Here is a 24,735-nt window from a genome sequence, read left to right as displayed (position 1 = left end):
CCGCGCGGGTAAATCACACGCGACGGCGCGCGGCGCGCTACACGACGATGACCAAATAAAAGGAGTTATTACAACCGCGTATTTCACGGCTTCCTTCCAGCGCTTGTACATTCATGGGAGTACAGGATAGCTTTAGAAGGTACAACGAAGGTTTTGTACACGAAAAAGATGGAGAATTTGCTATACATAAAAGGATACAGACGCATATTTTTTTTAATAAAATATTAAGTTCAATAAAGAAGATGAAACGAAACGTGAGTTTGAGAGACACTATCTCTAGCTAGAGCTTTTCAAGAAAGTAATATGCATAAATAAAAAAAACATTTAACATACAAAACTCTACTAATATAACTCTACGTTCGTCCATGATGGATGAATACAGGCGTATTCGCTTATGACTTATGCTCTCTTCCCCCGTACAATCGTCGATTGTACAATGTACATTGTATACCTGCCGACATTGATTCCTAGGCAGTTGACAGACCTACGTCGTTTGGTCGAAATTGGTCGGCTTGTGTCATTTCAATGTTAATCGGTCTGATGGGTATGACGTATCACGTACAGTTCGACAATGCTATTTAATGTTTATGAACGTGGCGAGAAAAGGAACTAACGCTGCTATCATACAAAAACGTCATTTTTGACAGTTCTCCTTTACCAGCAGCGCCAATTGACATATTTATTTTAAGCCTTGTCGAACTGTAACGCGACCAAATTACTTAGGTCCGCCATCTTGCCTAGGAATCAACTTCTCCGATAGTACATGGTAGTTGACAGCGTGGTAATCATGGCTATCCACACTGTATAATATGCTATATATAATGAATTGAAGATTGTGTTAGTGTCGCTAAAACTCGAAAACGGTTAAACCGATTTGGCTAATTTTAGTCTTGAAATATTCGTACTTCGTAGAAGTCCAGGAAAGGTTCATCCAAAAGGTCATCTAGTAATTCATTTAAAAGTATAAACAGTCGAACATACCTAGAACCTTCTTTCTTGAAAGTCAGAATTAAATGGCTACATAATACAAAATTGAGCAACAAAACGAAACATCTTCATTAGGCGCGCGCCGCACACACGGTGTTTTTACACAAATCTCCATAGGGCAGCCTTAATGATTTTCCCTTATCTGTCACCTTATTAGACACGAAAACGGCAGGTTTTTGCCGCTGACATCTCTGTCGTATCAATTACCCGTAATTTATGGGATGACCAGTTTACATCGAGATGGAAGGGCTGTCCTGCTCCAACACGTACACAAAAACATAGACAAGAGCGAGACGTACGGAGTTCCGTATGTTTAAAAAAGTACAGAAGAAATTTATTTCGGAAAGTAATGATTGTTTATTATAATAATGACGAAAATAACATCAAGCTCTTTTCAATGAATATAAATATACAAACAAAGTTACTAGTAAACTGTACTATCATGTACCATGTGTTTTGCAGGGAAAACATTTTTTTTCTATCAAACCGCTACATCAAGTATAAAAAAAATCGGCCAAGTGCGAGTCGGACTCGCGCATGCAAGAGCAAACATAGACCAAAAATTGTGTTTTTGTATGGGAGCCCCCCTTAATTTTTTATTTTATTTTAATACTAGCTGACCCGGCGAACTTCGTACCGCCTAACAGTCAATTGAATGTCGTGTTACTTTTTAGCTGAACTAATTTAGGCTTTGATGAACGTAAAACAATGATACAAAATAATATATTTATATACATATAACAGTACCTGAACTTTGTAGACATTTTACAAAAAATAAATTTCTGAACGCGCACATGATGTCTTCAGAAAAAAATAAAGTTGTGGCTTAAATGTCTCAGCAACCAGGCCATGAGCTCCAAAAAAATAAATAGTATTTGACAGGATTGGACAACAAATGTTTGACATGTAATAAACAAATCAGCATGTATTGAAATGATTAAGTATTCATTACACATATCGAGTTTTCATTGTTTTTAAGATGTATTCTGCTATTCGGGACGGAAACAAATCCAACAAAACAAAAACCATGGCAATCGGTCCAGCTGTTCTCGAGTTATAAGTGTTGTAACAAACACGACTTTCTTTTATATATATAGATTGAAGTAGACTAATATAATAATATAATTAAGGCCTTTGTGATATCGAACAAAAAAGGCCAAAAAAATCACGTTTGTTGTATGGGTGCCCCCTTTAAATATTAATTTTATTTTGTTTTTAGTATTTGTTGTTATAGCGGCAACAGATATACCTACACAATCTGTGAAAATTTCAGAACTCTAGCTCTAGCGGTTCTTGAGATACAGCCTGGAGACAAACATCATGAATAGGGTCCCGTTTTCACGGGGTACAAAACCCTAAAAATAATAATTTCTAGACTAAAGCAAACAATCAACGTATCGCACCAGCTTAAATGCGACAAGCCTAAAATTTAGCTGACGCTGTCGAGTAGTAGAAGTTCCTCATGGCAACTGAAGGAACTCTAAAGAGTCTAAGATAATTTACGCGCGAGCTCTAACAAGCCGATATCAGTTCAATCTGAACACAGATACTGTTCAATCAACGTTCAGACGCTTAGCTTTGATTTCACACAAAACGGGAAGTGAACTTGGATTTCATCATCATCGTCATTTGGAAGCTTCCATCCAAGCTAGGCTTAGCATGGCCACCATAGAAAGGGTGTTTCTATTCTTGCACTTCTAATGTATCCATGTCAAGCCCATAGAATATAATCAAAAATTGCTAGTAATGGAAATTAATACTCCTCGCATTCATTTTTTGATGGAATAGTAGGATGAGAAGCTGACGAAAATTGTTACTATTGTAAAACATCCCCCATTTCTCCTCCTAGAGCTCAGGAGTCAGGCGTAAAGTCTACAATTAACAACCTAAGTATTTTCGTTGAAATAGTAATATAAGTATTTCCGCTGAATGTCTAAATTCACCAATGACACGTCCGTATAAAACCCGCGTTATTGGCTATTGCACTGATACTACAGGGAGCAAACAGTACAGTTAGAGTTATTTGATATTTTACGTCGGAGTTTCCTGATTCTTATATCATCGGCGGGATCCTGTCAGAAGCAAAACAGCCCGGCTGTAGGAACATCAAAGTGCACCTCATTCCATCAAGACAAGCATCAAGAAGGTTTTATCGCGCCATCAGTCGAACCCATTAGCGCGACCGTACCGATATCGGACCCGACAGGAGCGTCCACACGTCGGCGCACTATCCGACCCGATCGCGATCATTAGCCAAAGCCAATTACACTGACTGACGTGTCCGGGGCAAAGTGTTTTGGTGGACACATCACACGATTTTATACCCTACCGCCTTGTGGTAAAGTTCCAAGTCAAACGGTGTATACTTCCAGCATAGTGCGATTTGGTGCGACATACCCGCAGTAATCTAATTTATACCCTACCGCCTTGATATACGGTTTAATGTTGCTTAGCTGGCGTTTATGCATTTGAAATTTAAGAGACTGCTACGTGCAAACCGTCGCGTAGTAGACTAGGCTTCTAGAGTCGGACACGTCTAATCCAGAACCAATTAGCACCAGGGTCACCGAGTTCACGCAAATTATGCCCTTTTCCTTGGTTTTAAAGAAGAGTGACTAAAATCAACAAGTTTCGAATGGTTTTTTATCCAATTAGGGCATTTTTATTAAAATATAGACTTCTTTAAATTACTGACACAAAACTATTTACTCAAATATAAGACGAATATCACGTTTGTATATTTCAATAATACTGGTGGATCCTAGACATCTTTAGAGTTCGCACACGGCAATAAATAACTTCAACAGCCAAACATGATAATGCCACTAAGATAAGAAAACTTTTGAGTTACGTAAAATAGGCCCTTTAAGAAAAAGGTACCTGTGGTTTTTACCTAAGGTAAGACATAATGTTACATACCTAGTTTAGTAACAAAATTTAGTATTTAATTGAATTTTTATGAGTCGCCACTCGCCAGTCGCCTAGTGGTTTAAAGTATAAACTATCGACTGAGTTATACATCTTTCCTACTAAGCAGCAGAGACAATTATGTACTGCATGATTCTTCCTTAGTGCTTTGACAATTACGACTAGCGTACAAGACTGCAACCCTACTTATCAAGACGACGCACGTCACGTAAAGGTCAAATTGACACCACATGCCACAGCACAAACTACACCCTTCACGGTGCATTCAATTAGGGAACAAAACACTAACAAAGACGCAGGAGGTTATCTGGGGTCTGCGGGACCGCGCATCGTCGGCGGCGTCATTAGTACCACGTCACACTGTCGTGTTATCTGTATTGCGGTCTGTGGGCCGACACGCGATGGTTTGTGTCTCTATTTGTTCGCTACAATGGTTTTAAGTTACCAACATTATGTTCTAACATGATCATTATGATTTATGAATCGCTCAATCTTTCTTCTGCATAAAGACCCCCTTGGACTACGATTTCCACCTCATGGTTCCTACTATAGACTTATAGGAAATTTCGGATACCAATTATTAATTCATAGAGTTTTCTTTTAACCCTTGACGTTATGAGGGGCTTATTTAATTCCTCTATGACTGCCAAAGTCGACGTCGATTGTGCATATACTTCACTACGAGCACAGAATACATAATGAGTAAGTCCGTGCAATCCACGAAGACGCGCCCCTCCATTTTTTGGGTGATCATTTTTCCCTTTGACCTTGACGCTTTTTTTAATTGGTCTATTTATTGTAGTGTTACTCATAGATAATTAGTATTTAGTGTGTACCGATAACACACAAACATTGGCAAAAGCTTGCACACATATCTATACTAATATTATAAATGCGAAAGTATCTCTGTCTGTCTGTCTGTCTGTCTCGCTTTCACGCCAAAACTACTGAACCGATTGTAATGAAATTTTGTACACAGATAGTCTAAAGCCTGAGAAAGGACATAGGCTACTTTTTAACTGGAAAAAGGGGTTGTAAGGGGGTGAAAATGCGTAAATTTGGTCAAATTAAGTTAGTTCCAAAAACTCAAAACAGATGGCGCCAAGAGTCCCCTAGATCGCGCTATCGCTTGCTCATGCGTATTTCTATAAGAGGTGGTACCATGTTGAGCTAAGTTTTTTGATTGTTATACACGTTATTAAATAATAACTCACCTACCAACTTAGATATCAAATTCAAAAACAACAGCGCCTAAACTACTGAACCGATTGTAATGAAATTTTGTACAGAGATAGTCTAAAGCCTGAGAAAGGACATAGGCTACTTCTTACTGGAAAAAGGGGTTGAAAGGGGATGTTTATGCGTAAATTTGTTCAAATTAAGTTAGTTCCAAAAACTGGAACAGATGGCGCCAAGAGTCGCCTAGATCGCGCTATCGCTTGCTCATATGTATTTCTATAAGATGTGGTACCATGTTGAGTTAATATTTTCGATTCTTTCGATTGTTGTACATGTTATGAAATAACTCACCTACCAACATAGATATCAGAAACAAGTAACAACAGTCTACCAATAATAAATATTAAAATTTAAATAGTTTATGGGCATTGGGCAAAGCTAAAGTTGTGTAATGCATTATGCAGCTAAGTTGTGTAACGCTAAATAGTAAATAAGCTTTAAAATTTGGTATAAAGAAGTTTAATTAAAAAAAAAATCATATTATGTGCACACTACACGGTTGTTTTGGGTATTTTGATTTAAGGGGTACCAGGGTTTAAAAAAGCTTTTGACATCAATTTTGTTGACACTGCGCGCTATAAACTGAAGTCCACGCGGACGAAGTCGCGGGAAACAGCTAGTATACTATAAACGATTAGGAGTAGTGGGGCGCGTCTTCGTGGATTGCGCGGACTATAATATTATGTATTCTGTGCTCATAGTGAAGTATATGTACAATCGACGGCGACTTTGGCAATCATAGAGGAATTAAATAAGCCCCTCATAACGTCAAGGGTCAAAAGAAACCTCTATGAATTAATAATTGGTATCTGAAATTTCCTATAAGACTTTTTAAAATCACGACCTCCGATGAATGTTGAGCTCTAAGCCACTGGACAAAAGACTGGCTGTTTTTTTTTAGATCCAGAGCCTAAACTCAGCATAATACTATCTCATCAAAATCCGTTCAGTAGTTTTCATATGACGGCAACAAACATGTACACAATTTTTTATTTTCAAACATGTAATATTATAATTACAAAAGTTCCTGTTCTATAGAATTTCATTCTTGCTTAGAAGCAAAGATAACATTGGGATCGTACCTTAGCAAATAGTCCCTATAAACTATCCGGACACGGGCCATATTTCAATCAATGCAAATAACTATAGCGAATAGCAACGAATATATCATATCTAAAATATGATCTAGGATCACGCGGGCATAGAAATTTCTAGACTTTGGATTATTTAACACTAAATGTTGATGCAGCTCTGTTTCGCCGAAATTCGTCTGTCGCGCGGAAAATTTATTATTTCTGGAATAAAAACTATAATATTATTAAGTCTTGCCGGGAAAACAAAGTATTTTCACACCAAATTCACTAAAATTAATTCTGCGCCTTTAGCGTTAGATGTGCTACCTCTACAGACAGGCAGACAGATAGAGCTTTTCAGCGATTTAATAATATTAAGTATGAGTTCTAGATAACTACTGTCTACTCTTCCGCGGTAGGACGCGTGCTACGTGTTTAACTGTTTTGACAGTTACTTCTAAATGTGCTTTTCGCATCGCAGCCTCATTGGTTCGGACAGTTTCGCGAGCGAATTAAAAATACGTTTTCTCGTTGAGAAATCAGAACCCGAGTTCGTATCCGTATTTAACTTAGACCTCTAAATGGTTGTCATTATGTTATGAGCTGTCTCTCTCTGGAAATTACACACCTGAACTGAAACCGCTGAACTTGGGTGTGTTTGAAAATGCTACTTATCTACTTTAATACTTCAATCGCAGATTCCAGGAAATGTTTTTGTATTCTATTGTTGTCGCGATCACCGGTGCTCTTATGGGGCTTGAAGAATTAAATCCGAGAAAACATGAGAAATTATTTCTACGACTATACAGGATGTTTCTAATATCTGTGTAGATGTAATCGTTACCAGTATGAGCAGTTTTTGTCGGTTCGCACTTCGCAACAATCAGATCGCGTTAGGCCGATCTGAGGCGTGTTTCATCGCGGACGTGTCCGGGGCTGCGTGGGCGAAGTCGGACATACAGTCGGACAGACATATTAGAGCTGCGGACGAGTTAGATGATGCAGCTGTGTTAGATGAAACAACTATATGGACAATGGCGGGGCAAGACCTAAATTTGATGTGGGCAAGATGGATTACGCAAGAAGACGAATTTTTGGAGAAAAAGAATTTCTTGATACTCAAACTTCGATTTATAAAACTTTTTTTATGAATATTTGAGTATCATAACTTGTAAATCCTTAAAAAAAACCTCGTGGTCCAAGGGGCGAGGCTCCTTAGACCGCGAGGCCATGAGCGGTCGCCAGCACCGCCCACGCCATACGCCGTCTCTGAATGTGGAGTTACAGCCTACAGGTACAGTAGAATACACAGTAGTTCAGGGATTTACACATTTTTAGATAATGGGACCTAAATCATTAGCACGGAGAAATCAATGTTCAATATGCCTTAATCCGGGCTAAATAATTTATTTGCGGATGATGGTCTGCATTAGGGATTTCTTACTAGACCGCCCGAATCAATGAATGTAATATGAATGAATGAATAAACGTAATTTTGGCTAGAGATGAGGCCACCGAATGCTGGACTCATGAAAAGCAGCATCCTGTGTACATTAAAATTCGTTCTACTTGTTGTTTGTGAAACTAAAGATTTAATGTGAACAATATTAAAGTCCACCTGTAGGCTGTAACATACCTGTTGGTTTTATCACACCCATAAAGGTATATATTTTAACGAAAGCTCATACAGTACGCTGTACGGGGAATAACTTTATTGCGGGCTCAAGTTCGCTACACAATGTACGCTATCAGCTATCACATTCCACGCCCACGCGTGGGCACGAGCCCACGTGATCACATGTGAGCACTAGTTAGCCCACGCGTCCACACCTGTCCCACACGCCTCGTCGCGTGTTAACAGCGTCGGAAGCGAACTAACATACTTTTGGTGGGTATTGTTTCTTGCTGACGTGCTAACATCCTATCCGACGCGACACAACCTTACGTTCACACATGCTAACATCCTATCGGACTTGATATTAGCTTACATACATTTAAACATCGTAACCACATCGTAACACATGACCCCACCTGCCGCTTCACCCAAACTAAGGCTTGTTACGGACGAACGGCACTTGTCGACGGCATGCGTCGAAGTCAGCCATCGACAAAATATGCCGTTCTTCTGTAAGAAGCCATAAACCTCAGACACATCACCTATCCCACCTTAATAAGCCACTACATATTTAAAACTAACACATTATTTTGGGTACGTGATTAGTTGACTGTTTAATACTTGTTTAAGGCTTTGACAGGAATGTTATGGACTTTATTCCAAAACCTCTAATAAGTTACCATCACTGAGTGCGGAAGTTACTTTGATGTAAAAAACTGCAGATACTTTGTGGCTTGCGACGGCAATTACATAAATGCAAATGGCGAAAATTTTACAATTTATTAACATAATAATAACTCTACAGTCTGTCTTACTTTTTTGTTTGCACTGTCTGTCGTTACTTAACCGACTTCGAAAATGGAGGAATTAGATCCTCCATGGACTTGGTGAACATAGACTGATTAAGCCTAGCCTTAATTCCCGAACCGGTGGTAGGCATCATGTCTACCTGATGCCTACCTGAAAAAATTTGTTTCAAATTTACTCAGAAATAAAACATTTTTTATTTTTTTTTATTTACTTAACCCTATAACCCTGAACTGAAGGGGGAGTGGAACACCATGGCGGTTTTAGTGGATCCTATCCAGAGAGTTCCAACTACCACATACCCCGGCCTCAGATTAGACCGAAAGCCAACCGAAGTTTCGAAATAACCATCCTCCGAATTACATCGGGCTATCTGTCGCCTATCGTACTCACGTGACAAACTTCGGTCGATCAGAACTTTCGAAAGAAAGTATTTTAGAGTAAGAAACGGCCCGATCAATGATCATTCCGCTGAAGATGTAAAAAAGCCTTGCATATAACCCTAGCTCACATGTCCAGATGCAGCATCACGATCGAAGTCAGACTACCGCGAGCTATCTCCTGCGGCGAACACCGCGACCCACATAGCGGCGCGTGCGCACAATGCACAGAGTAGCCACAAACAGAGACAGTTGATATTCAGTAACGGTAAATAAATTTGATGCGATCTTTTTGATTAATTGACGCAGGCTTGACTAAATAGCCATTTTTGTTTTTTATAATTACGTTTTCTACTACGTACGTAATACGTACGAAAGTTTTAAATATATAGCCAGGTTATAATTACTAGGCCTAAATAATACAAAATTGAAACTGTGACTTTCTGTCTTTTTATCTGCACCTTTTCACGCTTAAACCGCTGAACAGATTTGGATGAAATTATATACTTCGTGGGCAGTAGAGCTCAAATATGTTATTACAATATCAAAATGTCTGGAGATCCTACTATAGCTATACCGTCTCCTGAGACCTGTGATAGGTACCATCGCGGAAATTGATTCCTATGCAGTTGACGGACCTACGTCATTTGGCCGGAATATGTCATTTCAATGTAAGTTGTGATCGTTCGGCTGGGTATGCCATAACGCGACCAAATTACTTAGGTCTGCCATCTGCATAGGAATCAACTTCTCTGATAGTACATTTCAAAAAGCCAAGATATCTCCCCGATTCATACTACGTCTGAAACGAAGCAGCTGTCAAAGCTTATCTGGTAAACTGAGTCTGAAAATTTAAAAGTGTGAATGATGTAACTACTTGTCTTTGATGCCGAAATTTAGATCACACTCTCTACATTTACCTACTCTGAGCCATAAACAAAAGGCGCGATAGCATCGGCACGATGCGCCGGCGCGTGCCGATTGCGCGTTATTTACGCGGCCGACGGGCCGACGGGCCGACCGGCCGGCGCGCCGACGGGCCGACAATAAATCCGGGGTTCAGCACGACTACCTTAATGGAACTTTCCCCGGCTAACGGCGAGGCAATTGTTCGGTTTTTCGCGCCGGAGACGTGACCTTAGCGAGTGCAATTTTATTAGCGCGGAATTGGCACTAACGGCACTGAATTATCACATAAACTTACGACTAGTGCAATATTATTAGTCAGAAAACGGCACGAGTGAGGCTGAATTATAACAGGCTAACTTAAACTTAGGAGGCCGGAATGTGAGCATATTAATGAGGAACTTCTGAATAATAGAGCAGATCGTGCCGAATGGTAAAAGTTGCTTTTATTCAGGAGTGAATTTCTGAAAGTTTGAAGACTGACTAGAACATCGTGTATATATGGTTTATCACGTCCCGTCAGTCCACCACATCGAGAGATGAGCTAAAAATTATATGGGTTTCAACAAACATCATAGCTACATCGTACTTGCGATGCTTTAATATTATGTAATCACTAGCTATTTGACCGAGCTTTGCTCGGTATTCGATAAAACACGAATAAAATGACATTTTCTAAAAGTGATTCCTAGCTAGATCGATTCATCGCCCCCGAAACCCCCTATATACTAAATTTCATGAAAATCGTTGGAGCCGATTCCGAGATTCCAATTATATAATATATATTTATATACAAGAATTGCTCTTTAAAAGATATAAGATATGGTCTAATCCCACTGCCCACACATTTTCAACTTCTAACTTCACTTACGAAACTATCAAATGCAAACTGAGTCTGCTCCGATTTTGAGCTTCAAGGAAGAGCCTACACCTGTGCTCCAAATGCTTAAACAATACGACATTCCAACAATAAAGGCGTTAGCACACAATCGAGGGCGCAACAATAGCGGGGCAGTGCGGGCCGCATGGTAATCCGGCACTGTGCGGGTCGCGGGGTCGCGCCACGCGCCGCTACTGTAAACTGACCAGGAGCACTGGAATTTATAGGACTAACTGTAAAATAGTAAAGGACATTCGCTGCCCTTTTACAGCGAGAAGACGCGGTATTACAATTAACGGATGAGGACGAAGTTCTGTCGGAGATCCTATAAGACTGTGCTTCGATTAGTGCAGTTATGATATTAAAGAAAACATACTTATTACAACCTACATATTTAAAACAGAATACAACCTCGAATGAAGACTGCAGTAGCGAGGCTGGTTCTTCTTTTAAAAAAATTAGGCCTTTACATCCGTTGTAGATGATTTATACAGTATTTTCAGAGCGAATAGTAACCACTCCTAAGATACTGTAGTGCCTTTTTTTTAACATGGGGAAATGCTTTACGCATCCCCGGCAAATTGGGGATATAGGCCGGGGTATATGGGACTCCTGTCTACCCACTAAAACCCCATGGTGCTCCACTCATCGCTTAAGGCAGAGTTGCGGGTACGATAGAACCTACCGCAACAAGATACTGTGGTGCCTGGGACAAGATTTAAATGTCCGTATGCTTGTTCTTCTTTTAGGGAAATATACAATTGTGTTTATGCATAAAGTTCATTAAAATGTGAGAGATGCTGATAGGTAGGTAACCCCTAGCTACAAAAAACATTCAGCTTACATCGTTAGTTAAAAGAAAATACGATTCCAAATACAGTACTCCAAAATTAATGATGCTGTGGGATATGAGCGTGGAGGCCAAAGGAAGATCTTTCGACCGAGCGACGTGTTATGCTCGGTCAGGCCGGAGCCCACGTGATACATCTCAGCTGTCGTATATATACCGACGCGCTCAGAAAACTTCGATAGCGCGATGCAGGAATGTTAGGCGAATTGTGGGTACCGCCACAATGCGCATGAACGACCGTAAATAATGACCGTGTTACAAAAGCTACAGGAATATCACGACGAACTTTGACTAATACATGTATCTTAAACGCAATGCAATTAGAAAATGCAATATCGTCTACCGTCGCTCTGGAAATACGACTGTTGCCGAAAATTTTCCAAAACTTCTATGCGCATTATCACTTTGGGAGCACCATACTATCTTATATTATATATTTTGCAAATAACGTTAAGGTGGCTGTCCAGCGTTATTGTAATCCTGGTCACCTTGGTCACCGTTAGCGGACAATAGCAGTCGAAACCTAGAAAGCCCGAAGCCGCTATAACTCCGTGTTTATCGCCCATTAATTGCTAGTCCCGCGCGCGCCGTGCGCCCCACGACACACTATCTCTCCTTATTAGTCTGTGAATCCGACATTACTCTTATGAGCTCGTGAATTCGACAATCTTATGAGCTCATGAATTCGACATAACTTTTATGATTACTACTAACATAACATAACTCAAATTCATGGGCTCATGGCCATAAATTTGACATAACTCTTAGACCTGCGCCTCGAATTTTGCGGTCAGTGGGGCGGGAGCGCTGGCGACGACGCGGGAAGCCGCGCCGCTACCTTCGAGGCCAGTTCCGTATAAATCTATACATTGGAACGCGCCGCTTCTGCACCGCCGCCGTCCTGCTCATGAGCTGATATTTGGCTCGCTGACCGTCGGCGCCGACCCCGAAAATATCAATGACCTGCGTTGATTGCCGTTATGAAAAAACGCTTTCTGGAATTTTATACATCTTGAGCCACTGACGGCGCTCGTGCAGTCGGCGTCAATCAAAATCACTAGACATCGGATTATATGCATTTGCATACTTGCATATGCAAATGCATATAATGGGGCTTTTTAGGCGATAGTGTATATTTTGGCATTTTTTCGTTGATAGTGCATATTTCGGCCATATTATGCCCTCGTTGTCTCCAAACTAGCTATCATAATACACATCGAGACCACGAAACAGAGGTATGATAGATCAAAATCCTTCAAATATGCAGCCCACCCTTGTTTAAAGACTTCCGCAAAACACCCGAAGTCCAATATCTTTCTAGAAACAAAATGTTTCTTTGTAGTTGGCCACATTTGAAAAAAAATTGAATAAAGTCGGTAATTAACTTCCATGGGCACTAAAATTGTAAGTAAGGAAAGAAGAAAGAGTCCAGGGGGGTGAGCCAAAATCTTTTCGTTTTCGCTTCGTTATAGAATCGCCGATGAAAATGTATGGAATTGACATAAGCGTTCGTTAATATGACGTTGACGTTCGACTCGTCTAATGTCAATTCCATACATTTTGATCGGCGATTCTATAACGAAGCGAAAACGAAAAAGTTTCGGCTAAATCACCTGGATTTAATGGAATTATGAAAATTAGTGCATTATGAGCAACACCGGAAAACTCTTCCAAAAAGAATACATTTATAATAAGTGACTTTTGATTGTGCATGTTTTGTGCATATTTCGGCCATTTTTTCGTGCATATTTGCATGCATATTTCGGCATTTTGATCGTGCATATAATCCGATGTCTAAAAATCACTAATCAGCCTTATAAGTCCGTGACTTTTCGACAACCTTATGAAGGGTAAGAATTTAGGGTAACTTTTCCGTATAAGCCTGTGAGTAAGATACGATTCTTTCTAATGGCTTATAACGAATTAAATCGATGTAGTTACTGTTACGTACTAGGCAAAACTACAGTGCAGCGACGCGACACGGCACAGCCAATTATTCTTTGTATAAACTGTGTGCGTGCGTGTGTGCGAGCTTGGCCGCACTAAGTGGTAGCCGAAGCAACGCGACACAAACCGTCAGTTCTATGTGGCGTCGCATTGCACTGCTGCTGTGTAGTTACGCCTAGTCTCTTAACTAGAATGTATTTTTAATGACGACTGTACACACTCGACGAGAGCCGCTCGCCGAGATCCTCGGCCGAGCCGGCTTTCGTCGAGACTCAAGAGCATGACTGTACACACTCGTTCTAACATTTGAACTGAAGACTCACGAGACTATGGACTTTGCTGCCGCTATTTCTCTTTGTGCCGTAAGCTACTACATTTTAAAGCATTTACTATTTAAAAATGCGTGTGTGCCGAGCACACGTGTCAGAAGTCAAACTTAGTCAAGATCGTCGCCTTACTCCGTGACGGTATCGCCATGACGCGACCTTAAAATTTTACTCTCAACGCGCCTAAAGAAGTATCACTTCAAAAATTGTAAGGTATGAAGAAGGAGAATATGTCGGACTCGGACCACATTGTAAAATACGTCTGTTCATAAATACTGTCAGCGATCGAACGAGCCAACGACAAGCCACCGAGAGCGACCGAGAGCGACCGAGACGAGGACGAGCGCGCAAGACGAGACGAGAGTGCCCTCCACATATTCGCGCTCGGCCTGTCTCGGGGTGTCTCAATGAGTGTGTACAGCCGCCATAACAGGTGGTTAGGTTATGTCATGCATCCATGCCAGTTATAATCTGTTCAGATCAAATTAAACGGCAAACAGATTACTTTGTTAAGATTCGAGCAGAATATAAGCGAAGAGTGACTGGCCAACATGACTCCAAGGTGGTTTTAAATAAAACAAACTTATTATAAAAAATATGTTTATTCAAAGCCCACATACAAAAATATATTTTTTAAACTTAAGTAATTAAAAACTCCTTAGAGTCACATTGAGCCTTGTTTTTATAAAAGTAAAAAAATAAAGAATCAGTCAAGAAAACTTTTATAAAAACAAGATCTTAAAAATGAAAAAAGTAGGTAAAATGTTTTTAATAGTAAATAATAGTAAAAAAAAAATATGCGTAAAAAGCATTCTTACTTATAAAAAGATCCGCACTGTGTATACAGACTTTATTTGTACTTATAAGTCTTAGGCCGCCTCCCCATATAGACGAACGCGTTGGCCGACGCGTCGGCAGACGCGTTGGCAGTGCACTTGCAACGGCGTTTGTGAGTAATCCACACATAGGAAGGTCGTTCAGTATGCTTTGGATCGCGCCAATGTGCGGACGGATTCAAAATGGATGTTGAGTCGCTAACAGCTGCAGCTGTATATTTATTCACAGCTTATAATTACTTTGTAAATGTGGACAAGAAAAAGTTTTTAAAGGGTATTCTCGAAATAAATAAGTAAAAGGCGAGAAAACGTAAGAAACAAAGAAATAAACTCACTTTTACATATTTTATAATATTAAAATATTTTTTTTATTACTTATTATTTATTATACTTATATAAAAATTATTACTTATTACTTATTATAATTATCATGATTAATAATAAATAATATATATTTATTATTTATTAAATATTTAATTTATTTTGTTTTTAGTATATTTTGTTGTTATAGCGACAACAGATATAGGTACATAATCTGTGAAAATTTCAGAAATCTAGCTAAGTATAGCGGTTCTTGAGATACAGCCTGGAGACAGATAGACGGACAGACAGATGGACAGACAGACAGACGGACAGACAGAAATGCAGACAGACGTTGAAGTCTTAGTAATAGGGTCCCGTTTTTACCCGTTGGCTACGGAACTCTAAAAACATCGTGAGGAAAATAGAATGTCCAATAACCTTATTTTTTTTGCAACTTTTGATATGATTTTTGGTTCCACAGGCAGTTTTTACTCTGATATCAATCCGACTGCGCGTTCGGTTTGCAGTTCTATTGCAGTCGTGTCAACTGCATTCAAACTGCACTTCAACTGCAATTTGCGGTTGGATTGCAGTTGAAATGCGGTCCGTCTGTATAGACCCATAGGGCCCAATAAATTTAAATGTTTTCTCGATACTCATATTGTTCGCCATTTCGTCAAGTTAGATGTCTTCATCGCCGCTCCGGGCGAACTGATCGCGCAGCCTATGTGTGGATGGAGCGCGAAGCTTGCGACAAATGTCCTTTGATCTTTTGCCGACATTTCCGACCCGCGCGGCAAGCTCGCAGACGCGTCGGCCAACGTCTAAATACCTACGGCCAACGCGCGAACGCCCGTTCTACACATTGGGCCAACGCGTCTGCAGACGCGTTGGCCAACGCGTTCGCCTATGTCGAGAGCCGCCATTAGGCCGGTATAAATAGTCAGAACTTAAGATGAGACCCAGTCTCAAGACGCGGTTTGGCTCTGTGGTCCAAATTTTGACAGCCAACTAATCACAGAGCCGAAACCGTGTCTTGAGACCGAGATGCATCTTGAGTACTAGTTTATTAGTTCCTTAAAAAAGGGGTTACATATTGCAGATCTTTTTATTAGTAAGTGGGATAGTATTCGAGACCTACAAAACTGTAATAACTATAAAATATAATATTATTAATTTGATCGATATCAAACGCACAATGAACACAATAAGTTGGTAAAGTCTCCCACAACATTAAAAACTTAGATGGAGCGAGGAGTGAGACACGCCATTGGTGGATTAGTGATCAGTCGCGTCATTATTGGTAGATAGCGACCAGACGGAAACACGCTATTGGTAGGTTATAGGTACTGTACACATTGGCGCATGTGTATATTAAGTACCGTTCCCTTCAGTTTCCACAAGATTTTAAAGTTGTGTGTGGCCTATAATTACTTACTTGGTTGTTTTTTATAAATAATATAAGGAACAGAAAATGTACATTTTTTAAGTAAAAATACAAGGAACTAAAAAAATTCGAAGCTCACTTCTCCTTTTCGTAAAGCAATAGAATAAATGCACATGCTCAGGATACCCCACCCATATCCTAAAACTATAAAAAAGCGTCAAAAAGATAATACCAATCCATACTATTAGCTATGTCCACACTGTACCTTTTATTGTTCATCGAGGGCATGCGTTATAGCGCAGTCAACAGCGCACGTGATGTATGCCCGCGACGCATGCGCTCTGACCGTATCCAAAACTTCCCTATGTCCTTTTTTACTGGAATTTCTTATGACCAGATAAGCCGCAAATATTCCACCCAGTAAAATGTTCTCGTCGCACATGTTACAATAACCTGACAGATACTGCAACTGAACAAGAATTACTATGTTGGCGTTGCGTTCGTTGACGCATTCAATTATTGAAAGCGCCAAACGAAAGTTGAATGAAAGAGGATGACGAAAATTTAAGATGAAAGTGCATAGTGTGGACATAGCCAATGCGAAAATGTGTCTGCCCTTTAAAGTGTACCTGTGTGATAAAATCTGGTTTAAATACTTTGTGTACTGGGAAAGGGTCATCGAAATCGGTTCAGTTATCTAAACGTAAAGATCACACATACGAGTACAAACAGACAGACACACTTTCGCTATATATTTTTTGTATGGATAAATTAAAATTAATGGTAAATAAAATATATTATTTTATACGCACTATACGTAGAAAAATAGAATAAAAAATAATAATATTCAAATGAAAATTTGTTAAAAAATCACAAAAGTTTTGGATCAATGAGATCATAAGTTTGAAATCGGAATACCGGCCACGCTTTTTAAGCCTACCGTAAAAAGCAGAAATAAGGAAAGAAAAGCTTTCGTAATTTATGAAACCGATATTAATAAATTCCAGTCTTTGTTCATAACGTCAAAAATATTAATCATAGGAATGTGCGAAGGTAAGATTTACCACATAGGCTAAATATTAACCAAAATAAAAATAACCGTCATTGGAAAATTTAATATTTTTGTTTATCAAGATTTTAATTCCGGGCCATTTTAAAAAGTATTTTAGCTTATGGGGGTGAGCTAAAATATTTTCGTTTCGCTTCGTTATAAAATGTGAAAATGTATGGAACTGACATAAGCGTTCGTTAATATTATGACGTTGACGTTCGACTCGTCTTATGTCAATTCCATACATTTTGATCGGCGATTCTATAACGAAGCGAATACGAAAAAGTTTCGGCTAAATGACCTTTTTCACCAGTCTTTATGACTCTAAAAACGTCCAAAATCTTGTCGTATAATATGTTTTATTAATAGTCAACAACTAAAGACACGATAAGGCCATCTATCCTTTTCGTATCTATAGTGTGTGAGAGAGAGAGAGCGCTATCAGAATTGGCGTACGAACAGCCACAGACACAAGACCGACAACAGTAGGACGAGTAGTACGCACAGTTCTCACAAGCTGTCCTTGTCATATCTATGGTGTGTGAGAGAAAGAGCGCTATCAGAAGTGGCGTACAAACAGCCACTGGCACAGTACAGACAACAGTATGACGAATAGTACGCACAGTTTGTCGCGGCCCACCCAGCTGTCCTCGCGCCGCTCCTGACTCGCCATCTGTAACAAGATACTACATGAGGGTTTGTTTGCACCTGACCAGCTAATTATGAAATTCTTATTTAACTTTGATGAACATAAACCTTATTGCCTATGGCCATAATTTTGACGTTTGAACTTTTTAAGTCACAATTTAAAAACTTGAAATGTCAATATTTTGACGTTTATATTTTTTTATTGACTTTTAAAGAAGTGCAAACGTTAATAATATTGTGACCATGAGCAATTAAGTTCACGTTCATCAAAGTTACATAATAAAGTGCTGAGCTAAGCCGCGTTGCGAAGAGGGAGCGTTGAGAGTGAGAATATTTTTGTATATTTGAAACGAGATAGAGACACGAGACGAGTGCTGAATCAAATTTGTTTTCGGGAGTAAGATTCCTGTTTAATTAAAGAGTATCAAATGTCATTTGACAAACATAATAATGTTTGGAACAATAGTCATCATCTGCTGCTCACTAGCAACAGATGATGAACAAGTTATGATGATGTTAATCAGTTAATCACCTTGTTGTGTCCCTTGTAGATGTAGTAGGGCTGCAGCTGCACGCGCTTGTTGTGGGCGAAGGCGCGGGCGACAGACTTGGCGAGGTCGCGCCGCGACAGCGCCACCAGCGCCGACGTGTCGTCCAGGAACTGCACCGTGATTTGACCTGAAGGGGAAAAGGTGTTACCGGCTTTTCTTACATTAATACAAGAAAGGGTAAGAGTCACCGGCTTTCTTACTTTACTTACTAGGTTTTTCATGCGAACTTTGATGCCCCAAGACCGTTAACCTTAGGAATGAAATTGCAATTAAAAACATCCTATCCTTTAGAACCCAATAATCTTCATATCTCTCAACACAGCAGTTACGAAAGCATGATTTTTTTAATGAAATAAGGGGGCAAACGAGCAAACGGGTCACCTGATGGAAAGCAACTTCCATCGCCCATGGACACCCGCAGCATCAGAAGAGCTGCAGGTGCGTTGCCGGCATTTTAAGAGGGAAACGGGTAACAGGGGAGGGTAGGGAAGGGAATAGGGGAGGGTAGGGAGGAAGTAAAGAAGAAAGGAAAAGGGTAGGGGATTGGGCCTCCGGTAAACTCACTCACTCGTCGAAACACAGCGCAAGCGCTGTTTCACGCCGGTTTTCTGTGAGCCCGTGATATTTCTCCGATCGAGCCATCCCATTCGTGCCGATGCATGGCTCTCCCACGTCAAATAATGGATATGGTCCATTACAAGTTATTCCATACGATACTCAAATAATAATTATTTTCAAAATTGCTCATTGGTGCATCTAAAGATTATTATTATCATTGAGCAATATTTATTCTCAGAATTGCTCATTGGTGCGTCTAACGATCACCATCATTGAGCACTCACCGTAAGCGCTGAACAGCTGGTTGAGATCATTCCTCTGCCACTCCTTGGGGAAGGTCAGGTGGAACACGTGGTCGCGGGACGGGGAAGCTAGAATATACAATACAATATCAATAGTCTGACAGAATAAAATATATAACTTTAAAAGTAGATTAAATGGTTTAAAAAAGAAATGGTGCTTACGGGAACCGGTTTACTACTTATGTAATATTATGTTTAAATAGAAAAGTATGTAGTAGTATTAATTTGCATGACAAAGCTGAGGTAAACTTATAAAAATATAATATTATTTATTTATCTATAACTATTTTTTTTTAATAAAGACGAAGGGAATTTCTGTATGGAACCCGCACCCGCTGCTTTAGCATGTTGACATAACAAATGAAAAGGCTTGTTTTAAAAAATGTATGCTGGTAGAAAGTTAAAAATACATACAAAATGCAGTTTCAAATGTTATTCACAATTCTGTGCATAACCTATGAAACCGGTCGATTTTGCCATTTCATTCCAGTGCCAAGTGTATTTCAAGCATAGCGTTAGCCTTTCCCTAAGTGGGCGATAACGCCCTTTTGTAGGCGCTGTAACCCCAAAAAAGGGGTGTTGTGTAGAGGCTTGGGGGTGATTTGTAATTTTATTTCATCTGGATGTATTTTATATTGAAACAATTTGGGGCGCTAAAACATAATTTTTTCTCAAAGTGGGCAGTAAACAAAATAAGTTTGGGAACCCCAGCGTTATATCAATAACTCACGGTCAGGGCCGGCCAGGTTGATGTAGGGCGAGTCCTGGTGCGCCGTCCGCGCGAGGTACAGCTTGTTGAGGTAGGGGCGCACCGCGGCGTCCGCCACGCGCGAGCCTCGTGCTAGGTGCGCGTGCATCGCGAGGAAGCACAGCCCGGTAATGTAGGCGTCGTAGCCCGCCTCGTGCGCCTTCTCGTCTTTTTGTTTGTAGCCGCGCCCGTCAACACAATCTGTTAAACAACCGGCAAGGTCATCGTAGGGCAGGGCAACGGGAGTTTCACTTCACGATATCAGCTGTCAGACAAAAAATTTCTATCTTCTATTTTACGGCTATTAATCTAAATAGTTACACCTCTCTGTCTTCCAAATTTGAAAAACAAGAGATAATATTATGTGAACCTTAGTAAATAAAAGGAGCAATTCAATATTTTACACTGTTCTTATTGGGTTTTCCATCAAAGTTCAATTACAGTGTTAATACAGTTGTTGTGCTTTATGATTTTAGTAACAAAAAATATTATTTTTTAAATTAAGACTATTTATGCGTAGCTAAAGGCAGAACAGACAGCATACAAAAGACTATTGGACGGAACAATATGGAGAGTGTTACCAGCCACAGGCAGCGAAAAGGGTGGCTCGGAGAGTGTGAGCAGCAGGTGTGGCAGCACACTGGAGTTCACCTTGTCCTTGAACGGAGGCAGACTGGACATGTACTTTGTGTCTAACAACCTAGAACAGGGAATTTAGCCCTTAACAAACTTAAAAACAACTAGAGTTAGTTTTTATTGCAGTCCGATTTACACATAGAAACATTAAATAGAGACATATCATATTTCTCTCAAGCATAAAAATATTGATATTATCTGTATATGAATTTAACAGATGCTTGAGTATAAAAAATTTAAAAACTTTTAAATGCTTACCTAGGGAACATACAGTGAGCAAACTCCTTAAAGGTTGGATAGTCTGATGGCAGAGGTTGGAAAAAATGATTCAAAGTGTGAAGCACATCCAACACCATGTTGTGGCCAATCACCAATTTCTCCTGAAAAAAAATGTAACGTTATGAATTCATTATAGATTGATATATTGATACTAAATTATTTAAAATGGGAGTCATTTTACACATCTAACACAATAGTTACATTTATTAGCTATTCTAATAAAATAAGAAAAACATTAATAATCAAATAAGCACATATTTTTTATCTTATGATTGTTGTAGGTTGTGGTTATGGTTCCTACAAATTTTCTATTATCCTTTATAAATCTTGTGAGATGTAACTTAAAATAGTTTACTTACTGATTGACTTATCATTCTTGCCACTTTTGAGAAACCAACAGCCTCTTCAAACTCTTCCCATTCTTTTTCTTTTTTTAGATTATCCTTATCTTTGACATCTGCTGATGATGTGATTCTGCTTACTTTTAACACTCTGTAAAAGAAAAGAAATAAAAAATATATTTTGTCTTTAAAGCCATTACAAAAATTTATAACACAAGCTACGAATAATAAAAACTAAGGAAAAGTAACTCCATCAAAAAAAACATGCTCCACAATACTTGTCAAAAAAGTGTACCTTAGGTATTTCAATACATTTGCAATATTTAGGTGACCTTGAGCGGTACTAAGCTGACGTTACATGACAGATCAAAAGGAACCAAATTTAAAACAGTAATAGTATGGCAGTTACGATTCCTTAGTTTTTATACACATATAACACAAGTAATAAACTTGTATGTAGGTGTAGGTTAAATGTGTGTATTACCAACAATGTGTTAGTTTAATTAATAACTTGCTCACTTTTATTTATTCTTGACAAGAAATGTTAAAAAAAATATTTTCTTCTTTATTAAGGAGATCTCGTCATATTTACCTATTCTTATTTTCTAACACTATACTTTCAACAAACACTTCATCCTTAAATCTCAAGCGCACTTCTTGGAAGACTAAACGACGAATGAAAGCATTGCATCTATCAATTTCCATGGAATCTTCCTCCTTTTTGTCTATAAACTTTCGTATGTTTTGGCTAAAATACAAAAATAAGTGAGAATACAAGTAGATAATCTTATATATAAAATTCTTGTGTCACAATGTTAGTCACCATACTCCTCCGAAACGGCTTTACTGATTTTAACCATATTCAGTGGGTCTGAGGATCGGCTACTGGGTACTTTTTGTTGTTGTTGTTGAATAAATAATAGTAAATTATTACAACTTGAGATTGATGACAACGGATAGCGATGGACGTTGTCACTTCAATTTAGTCATTTCAATAACATAATATGGGTGAAAGGTGAAATACTTTATATGGCAAAGAAACGTTTGCCGGGACAGCTACTTATTCATAAATTACAAATCACCCTTGCACAGACTTAGGTCAATGTTAACCCTGAGTCCTGACTTAAAATATATCATATTATTATGTCTATCATTCTTTGCATTTGTAAAAGAGATAGAATAATGTTTAATCCTTTCAAAAAATGTAATTTGAAAACATAGTTATTATTAAAGGAGAAAATATCATTGGTTCAGTTTAGTCATCTGTTATTATACTAACCAAATAGTATCTATTTGACTTTTATTCTCTTCTGGAATAGTGATTACATCCTTTTCTACTGAATATGATTTCTGTCTCTCAGTCAAGTTTTCCCTTAGCTTTGTTTCCATTGGTTCAGTCATATATGATATACCTGTAAAACAACAGGTTTTATTTTTTATTTTTGTTGGTCATTTCTTAGTTATTGAAATACAGTCATAAGTTTATTCATTCTGCAGAATAAACTCATATATTCATGAATATATTATTCTCATGATTATAATATGCTACTTTTACTACTTAATAAAATTTTAATACTAAATAAGTCTATATTAAAAAACTGTTGTTACATACAAAACTGCTGTAGCAAATTAACACTTTTGAATGAAACAGCTGTAAACTCTTTAATAAATATTCACTCTATTTATGTTGTGTACAAGTTACCTTCTCTTATTAATTTATTGAAGTCAAATCCCTGAGCCGCCAAAAAGTCTAAGCTGGAACTTTGACATAAAAATATTTTTTCTGGGCCCGGTCGTCCTCTAGGAAATAAGTAGAAATTATAGGCTTCATTCATGTAATGCTGCTTGTCTTCGTCCCAGACGAAGGCGCACAGGCCGAACTGAATCAACAGAAACTCGGACGATCCATTTAGAAGCGTCAAGTAATACTCCTGAGGAGTGTCGAATATAGACACATCTCGGCCTTTCGACAGGCCGGTAAACTCTGTATCTATCACTAGAAAGTCAGCTTTGTTTATAGAATCTTCTACCAAGGGCAAGGACTCCTTAAAATCTAAAATAAAAGCCATTGTAAACTAAAAAATATTTGAACTCAATATGAAAGTAGACAGCATGGCATCCCACTTACTTTTTCGAGTTATTTCCATGGTATGAAATAAAGCAAGAAGTAAGACGTATAAAAATTATATTACAATAATTATACTTTCTATTTTTACTTATTTATAAATGCAAAACTCAATAAAACGAGCAAACCATAGCAAAATTTATCAACACACAATGACAGAACACGCTATGTTCATCTATATTTGACATTTGACAGCAAATCATAATCAATTTGACAGTGACATAAACTGTCAAGTATGTGTATTGTCTGGTATTGTCTAACTGCCGATCCACACTCGCGCGCGGCAGCGCGCCGCGAACCACGGCGCCGATCGCGCATACTGCCAAATTTACTGATCCACACTCGCAAAGTTCGCGACATGTCCGCAATGTTGCCACTTTTTAATTTCTTCACTTTCTTGACGCACTATAGTTTGCGCTTTTGAGCCATATTTATCTTACTTTATATTATAAACTAGATGTCCCGCGCGGCTTCGCTCGCGTAAATTATTAGGAATTTTACGGAAAACGTACATTTTTTCGCAACTAAATAGCTTATCTCTCTTCACGTAGTCTACTCTATATCTATGCCAAATAACATACAAAATTGCTTTAGTAGTTCGTGAGACAAACCCTTGCTAATAATTTTCCGTTTTAACTACATTTCCTCTATTTCTTCGGTCCTATTAGTTTGCGTGATAAAATAGCCTATAAGCCTTCTTAGATAAATGAGCGAACTCCTTAAAATTTATATGGAAACATATGGTGACTTCGGTTTCGTGGGAAGTAGTCTAAGCATATGCAATCAATAAGTAAGATTTTGCACCAATGTATACCATGATTAGATTGGGAAGGTGCTGAGAGAACTCCTTTGCATTGCTTAAAGAACAGAAAGCAAATGTTACACTACCATAATCTACCTTATAAAGTTATATGCATCCCATGATTATGAGCCTATTATGACCCATTGGTACTTTTCATAGTCATTTAGATCAAGATTCGATTTTGTCAAGCGATTTAAAAAATATTTATTTGTTTGATTGAACACGTTAAT

The 24,735-nt window shown here is 38.7% G+C and overlaps 1 protein-coding gene across 2 annotated transcripts in view; it reads right to left on the bottom strand.

The window, feature by feature from the left end:
• Nucleotides 1-23,823, bottom strand: part of LOC121732216 (poly(A)-specific ribonuclease PARN-like) — a 35,773-nt gene extending 11,950 nt beyond the window's left edge. For both annotated transcript variants that reach the window (XM_042122027.1, XM_042122028.1), the window contains exons 1-11: nt 23,707-23,823; nt 23,281-23,631; nt 22,858-22,990; nt 22,171-22,326; nt 21,597-21,729; nt 21,217-21,338; nt 20,904-21,022; nt 20,305-20,523; nt 19,557-19,643; nt 18,696-18,841; nt 18,139-18,188 (exon numbers count right to left, since the gene is read on the bottom strand). In XM_042122027.1, coding sequence (XP_041977961.1) covers nt 18,139-18,188; nt 18,696-18,841; nt 19,557-19,643; nt 20,305-20,523; nt 20,904-21,022; nt 21,217-21,338; nt 21,597-21,729; nt 22,171-22,326; nt 22,858-22,990; nt 23,281-23,631; nt 23,707-23,725 — 1,535 coding nt within the window. In that variant the 5' untranslated portion in view covers nt 23,726-23,823. The remainder of the gene's footprint in view (nt 1-18,138; nt 18,189-18,695; nt 18,842-19,556; nt 19,644-20,304; nt 20,524-20,903; nt 21,023-21,216; nt 21,339-21,596; nt 21,730-22,170; nt 22,327-22,857; nt 22,991-23,280; nt 23,632-23,706) is intronic.
• Nucleotides 23,824-24,735: the final 912 nt, after the last annotated feature.

The sequence above is a fragment of the Aricia agestis genome, chromosome 12 (genome assembly GCF_905147365.1).
Source record: "Aricia agestis chromosome 12, ilAriAges1.1, whole genome shotgun sequence".
Taxonomy (NCBI): domain Eukaryota; kingdom Metazoa; phylum Arthropoda; class Insecta; order Lepidoptera; family Lycaenidae; genus Aricia; species Aricia agestis.
This window is presented reverse-complemented; position numbering and strand designations above follow the sequence as displayed.